Here is a 6,496-nt window from a genome sequence, read left to right on the forward strand (position 1 = left end):
TTAGGTATGAGCCAGAGCTGAAAGCACCCCACCAGAGGCTTTTAAGAATCAGTTTAACCTCCTTCTTAAAGCACAAACTAGACACGCCTTCCAGTACACTGGTATCTTAAAGTTGCCATTAGGACCGCCAGTAGCTACAGGGTCTCTAATGTGGACCTTGGAAAATGCCTGAGACCCCTCCAGAAAGGGACCCACGTTTGTGCTGGTGTTGCGCTCACTGGGGTTTTGCAGTCACCTGCTTGAATCTACAAGTGCACAGGTGTGAGTAACTTACTGGTTTGTGTCCTCTTGTAGCTCTAGCGGCTATCAGTGTGTCCACCCCTCATCTAGCTTGGTACATCAAGAAACCAAACAGTTAATGGGAAGAAAGCAAACGTAAAGAGTAGCTAGGGGCAGGGGGGACAGTCACAAACCCTGACCAAAAACACACTGACCCTGAAGGATCAGGGCCTTGCTTTCACTGGGTTCCCAAGACAGGCCCCCTGGTCAGGGGAGCTGGGCCACCGGCTTGCTTTCAAAGGACAGTTCCAGCCCTGCTTCAGACAAGCAGAGAGGGATGATGGTGCCACACCAGCCCCTGCCCGTGTGCCCGCTGTGCCAGGAGGCACACCTAACAGCCACAGCAGCTCACTGCTTACCAGGCACCCCCCAGGCTCGAGAGCTAGGACTAAGGACAGCAGGAGGGGCAAGCCGCAGGGTGTATGGGACAGCTGATTTCCTCAGTCTTGTTTAAAAGGTCTCCAGAACTCTGACTCTAATGCTCTGAGGTGTATGCACAACTACCAGCAGAAGTTAGTCAGGTGTGGTAGAAGATGCCTGTGGTCCTGGCACTAGAGAGGGTGAGGTGGGAAGATCGCTGTGAGCTTGAAGCCAGCCTTGAGACTCTCTCTCAAAAAAAACAAAACAAAACAAAAAAAAAAAAAAACTGCACAGCTTTAAAGCTAGGGCTGTGAAGCAGTCTCTTTCTCAGCACGAGGCTCTGGAAAAACTGTAGCCAAGCTCATTGAGACACAGTATCTTTCAAGTCAACATAGCACCTCCACATCTGACATCATTCACACCCTTAGCCACTGTCAGTATCACCACTAGCTCCTCTGCCCCAGGACACACACACACCACAGTCCATGGCTGGACAGCCTGAAACGCAAAACCCAAAAAAGGCAATGGGTGAAAGTTAAATAAGCTATGGTCCAGGCATATAACCAGCCGCATCTTAGAACACCCCATAGACACGAAGAAAGGATAAAGCTGTCTCTTTTAAGTAAACACAGAACAAAAACATGCAATACAGTATGTTGCTAGGACCCTCTCTATGCACTTCTTAAGTATCTGCTTGGACGCGCAGGTACCAATGCATACAAATCCATTAGAAGGTCTACACAGACCCGTGAGCACAGCGCAGCCATGGCTGGCCAGGAAGAGGGCCACATGCATATTCTGCCCAGTGGCTTCTGCACTGTTTGAGGAGTTATGCAAAGCCCACTGGCAGCTTGGACCTTTGAGGGTACCGAGGAGGAACTGTGGGCCTGAACACATCCCTAGACAAGCACTGGCCATCCATGAGCCCAGCTTTGCCCTGGGTAAGGGAGATCGCCCCAGGCCTGGGGGGATCTCTTAGGTGTGCCTTTTCCAGGCAGCTGTAGCAGGCAGCACCTCTAAGGGGTAGGAACAGAAGGCTCGGAAATAAGGCTGCAGGGTCAGAGTGCATGTTGGGGGAGGGGAAGAAACACTGCCCAGGAACCTCAGCCAGACAAAATCCCTGCCTCAGTGGGTGAAAGTAAAAGGAAGGTGAACAACTCCCAACTATCACAGGAAACGGCTCAGAGACGGCTATGTACCATGCCATCATGAAAGGGACAAGTGACCAGGGCCTGCAGAAGGGGCACGCCAGACCCATGCCATCTTGGAGATCCAAGATGAATCACTGACACGACCCAACCTGAGCAGCGTGCAAGGAGCTGGACAGCTTGGCTCCTTTCTTTGAGGGAACACGGCACAGAGGCATTCTGAAAACAGTCCTCCAGGAGAACAAATAGGTAGGAATGTACCCAGGGCGTCTGCCAAGAAAGACTGAGTGGCCATTCTACGAGGGGCCCAGCAGGCCCCAGTGTTCCCAGCAACAGGCTGGAATCCCTGGATGCAGGACGGCTGGCTCAGGGGACTGGCCTGTCTTCAAAAGGGCCTACGCCTAGGCCCAGCCTGGCCTGGCCTTTTGCAAGTCCCGGAATTGCCACATCGATGCCCCTCAGCCTCCAAGATATCCCCAAAGCTGGGCTTAGTGAATTGCCTAAGTCTGGGCTGGAGGTTCAGATTAAACAAGTGAGTGGCTGGAGGGGCAAAGGTTTCTTTGTTACACTGCACATTTTCCATGGCATAAACAACAACTGCACGATGACAGTAAGCTGTCCACAGGACTGGTAGGGACAGAGCCCAACAGGGGGGGTTCCAGTGGGGGCTCAGACCAAAACAGAGTCCTGGCCCATGGACACCAGGTAGGTCCAAGACAAGGCCACCTTCTGTACTTCACAAGAGGTTTTCACACACAAGACCCCATTGCCCCCAGACTGTCTAGGTGATCAGGGCAGAGATCACTAAGCTGTAGGTAGGCCTGGGAACCCATCCATGGTCACAGAGCTAAACTGCTGGCTACCCTCTTAGCTGAAGTGGTTTTAGTATTCACCCCTGCCACCATGGCACTGTGGTCCAGAAGGGAAGGGAAGTGCAACAGGTGGCAAGCCCTCAGCCACTGCCTGCGGAGACAGAGAGGCTGGAGTTCTGCTGGTGGCCGAGCTCCACAGCAAAGGCCACGCCTCTCAGTCACTCCTGGGGCCAGCCTAGCTGGCTTCTCTTTCCTTTCTCTCCAGACCAGCAAGCTTCTCTTCTTCCCCTAGGAATACCAGTCGCTGTGCTGGGCAGGCTTGGGCAAGAGCTAGAAATGGGGTTCTCCAGAGGTGTCCAGGACCACAGGATGAGCCGGGACCACAGGCTGAGCCCTCCAAGGGCAGCTATTCAGGGTGCACAATTCATCAGGTTCACCTGGGGTATCAAGGAAAATACGGTTCCGGCTACAGGCCCGGGCTCTGGAGTGGGTCAGCACCGGTGGCCTGGAATCTGCATTCCTGCCGGTGCCCGCTTCCAACCTCCCCCTCCTCGTCCCCCCCATCCACCCTTCTGCACACCTGAAGGGCGGAGCCAGCTTCCCGCAAGAACAGACCCTGCTGCTCCAGGGAGGCAAGAATAATTCCACCCTGCGCTGCCTGCCTAGGCTCTCCTGGCACAAGAAGAGCGCAGACTGCCAGCCCACTGCAGAAGCGTGGGCCCCAACTCCCCCTGCCCCAAATTCTCTAGCCTAGAGGCGCGCACAGAAGAAGGGGTGAGACTACAGAAAAACTCGTGGGAGTGAGACCCCCCGCCTGCCCCGCCCCGCCCACAGCGCCCCTCCCCTCATCACCAGCCCCCCAGCAAATGACGAAGCGCCACCGCGCAGGAGAGAGGCGCCAGGAGGCTCGCCCAATCTTTCCAGTTCCTCACCCAGCACAGCGTCACCCCATAACCACCAAGTGGATCTCAAGCCCAGCCACGCCCCAAGCGCTGCCCCACCCCACTCTCAGGGTCCACCAGATTTCTTAGGCCCGCCGGACCCCTGACCCATGGCCACACCCACCGTCTCGGCCGCGTTCCCAGGCTAAGTGGAAATTCCCCACCGGAACCTCTCACTCCGACCCAAACCATGAACCTTGAAGCGGACCACTGCCTCCGGAGCCGACTCTGCCTTCACCCGCCATTGCATCACCTGCCACGGGGTTGGGGGGCCACAGCAAGGGGCCAGGACACGAGGTAACCTCAGAGGGTAAAGTTCGGTTGACGCGCCAGCCTGAACACATGCTGAGCTCTGGGCTTTCTGTCCTAGGGTCTGGGAGCCTGCGGGGTCTTTGCTTTTAAATCAGCATGTAACTATTTCACCGCGGATTAGGCACAGCCCTAGGAAACAAGGTAACGGTATTAAGTACTTAGGCAGCAAACCCGCTCCGCAAATGGAGGAGCTGAGAGCCACCAAGGAGCTCAAGTGAGCTCGAAACCGACGATTCTTTAAACCAAAAGGGAGGAGCGCTGCCATCCATTGTACTTTTGCATCTTCAGTGTTAAAACCAAAAATTAAACGAGGTGGGCGAAACAACTTCCACTAATGAATGAACGATCAAGTGGCGTCGCGCAAGTCGGAAAGCGACGCCCAGGGGTTTCGGACCAGCGCGATCCTGGCGCCCAGGAAGCGGACTCCGGCCCCAGCCTTTTGCAGGTGCCGTTCGTTGATCACGTCGTGCCCGAGGCAGGTAAGAGTGGGCACGGACGAGCGCCGCAGACCTGTGGGAAACTGCAGCGCACGGCTTCCCCGGCACCGCGAGGCCGGACAAGAAGCCCCCGCCGCCCCCGCTACCCCGGCTACCCCCGCCGGCCGGATGGGCGGGGCCGGCACAAAGAGCCGCGGACGAGGACAGGGACCCGGGACCGCCCCCCATGTCGGCCAGCGCCGCCGCTGGCTCTCCTGACGACAAATTAAACCTTAGAGGGCTGGAAAAATTACAGGAAGAGGAGAGCGAAGAATGTGCCGAGTGGCTGGAGGATGCCCTGTCCCCGCGTGAACTTCGCCCGCCACGCTCCCCAGACGGTCCCTCCCCTCCGCGACGCGCGCCCAGTGTGCGGGGGAGGGGCAGCTGGAGGACGCGCGAGGGGACACCTACGCCCGGCTCCCGGCGCCCCGGCTTCCCGCAGCCACCGCCGAGCCCGCGCGCACCTGCCCACGCCACCCTCGAGCCTGGGCGGGTCCCAGCCCCCTGGCCCCGGTGACGACATCCACCCCCGCGTCCCGCTCCGCCCCGCGCGCCCGGGAGGGAGGGGGCGTGCCCCGCGGGGGCGCGGTCGCCGGACGGGCGCCGGCTGGAGAGCCGGACCCGCCCCACGGTCGTGCGAGGCCATCGGGGACGGGGACCGGGACCAAGACCCGGATGGGGCCGGGGCGGCAGGCGAGGCTCGCGCGTCCTTCGCGGCCGCTCGGGCGTTGTCCCCACCCGTGCCGGCAGGCAGCCGGGGGCGTGGCTGGGCACTCCCGCCAGGCCCTGGCCTTGCGCTCTGGGCGCCCGGCGCCCCACTGACCTGTGTGAGTTCTCAGGTGCGCCTTGAGGTGCGAGGATTTCCCGTAAACTTTCTCGCAGCCCGCATAGTGACACTTGTGCTTCCGCTGCGGGGACTCCAGGTCGGCGCGACTTCGGCCCCGCCGGCCCCTTTGTCTGAGGCTGGGCTCGCCGCTGCCCGCAGGTCCCGGGTCCCTCTCGGGCTCCAGCCCGGCCTCGGGCTCGCTCCATACGGGGCTGGGGGGCGCGGCCGCCGCGCCTTCCCCGCCGGGTGCGCCGCGCTCGGGGGCGGGCGGGGGCGCGGGCGGCAGGCGGCAGGGGGTCCTCGCCTTCCGGGCGGCAGCACCTTCTCGGCGCTCCGCCGCCGGGGCGGGCGCGGGCGCCTGCTGGTTGAGGTCCGCTAGGATCCGGGCCACCACGAAGAGCGAGGCGCTGTCCTTGCCATCTCGCCGTTCCTCGGCCCGGGGCAGCGCGGGGGCGGCGGCGGCGGCCGCGCCCTCGGACCGGGGCTCCGGCCCCTCCCGCGGCCCGTGCACGACCGCGCGGCTGGACATAGACACGAGGCACTCGGCGGCGAAGTGGTCCACATAGGCGGTGGCTGCCATGCTGCGGGCGGTGGCGGCGGTGCTGGGCGCTCGAGTCGTCAGCGGCGCATCCGCACCCACGGCCTCGGGAGAGCGGGAGAGCGAGCGAGCGGGCGGGCGGGCGGGCGGCGGGGGGCGGGGGCGCGGCGCGCCCTCCTCGGCTGGGCTGGGCTGGGCTGGGCCGGGCGCGTAGCCGCCTGTGCCGTCACCCGCGCGGCTCCGCGTCCGCGAGGCGCCCGCCTGGCCGGGAACCGGAGCGCGAGCGCATGTGGGGCGCGGGCGAGTGGGCTTCCCGCGCGGCGTCAGGGACGGCCGGCCCTAAGGATGGCGAGTGGCGACGTGAGGGACGACCGCGTCAAGTCGCGGCCGCAGCTCCGCCGCGCATTGTGGCAGGCGGGACAGCCGCCGTGCGCGCCGCGGCTCGGTGTGGGCGGCCCGGCCCCGGGGGTGGGCGGGGCCGGGGCCACATCTGGACCCGACGTCAGCCCCCAGCCACATCCTGGCGGCGCAGGTTACAGGCGGCGGCCGCGGAGAGCTGCGCGCGCGGAGGGGGCGGGGAGCCTCGAGCGCGCACCGGCGGGACTGAGCGGCCGCGCGCTCGCGTCTCGGGAGAGGGCGTGGCCGCGAGCAGGGGCGGACCCCATTGGTGTGTGGGGACCCTGTCGGGCCAATCCGGGACTCGTGAGGGCGAGCCCGGCCGCGGGGCCTGCGCGCGCCAGTGGGCGTGTCCCCCTGCCGGCGGGAGAGGGGCGGAAGCCGGAGCCGCCGCGGGGCGCGCTGACG

The 6,496-nt window shown here is 62.7% G+C and overlaps 1 protein-coding gene across 1 annotated transcript in view; it reads right to left on the bottom strand.

Moving 5' to 3' along the window:
* The window catches only part of Klf13 (KLF transcription factor 13), a 44,517-nt gene extending 38,635 nt beyond the window's left edge, over positions 1–5,882 (bottom strand). Inside the window, exon 1 of the mRNA XM_063249855.1 lies at positions 5,152–5,882. Within this exon, the coding sequence (XP_063105925.1) occupies positions 5,152–5,734 (583 nt within the window). The 5' untranslated portion in view covers positions 5,735–5,882. The remainder of the gene's footprint in view (positions 1–5,151) is intronic.
* Positions 5,883–6,496: the final 614 nt, after the last annotated feature.

The sequence above is a fragment of the Cavia porcellus genome, unplaced genomic scaffold, assembly GCF_034190915.1.
Source record: "Cavia porcellus strain 051 isolate PalLab524CR breed Dunkin Hartley unplaced genomic scaffold, mCavPor4.1 scaffold_6, whole genome shotgun sequence".
Taxonomy (NCBI): domain Eukaryota; kingdom Metazoa; phylum Chordata; class Mammalia; order Rodentia; family Caviidae; genus Cavia; species Cavia porcellus.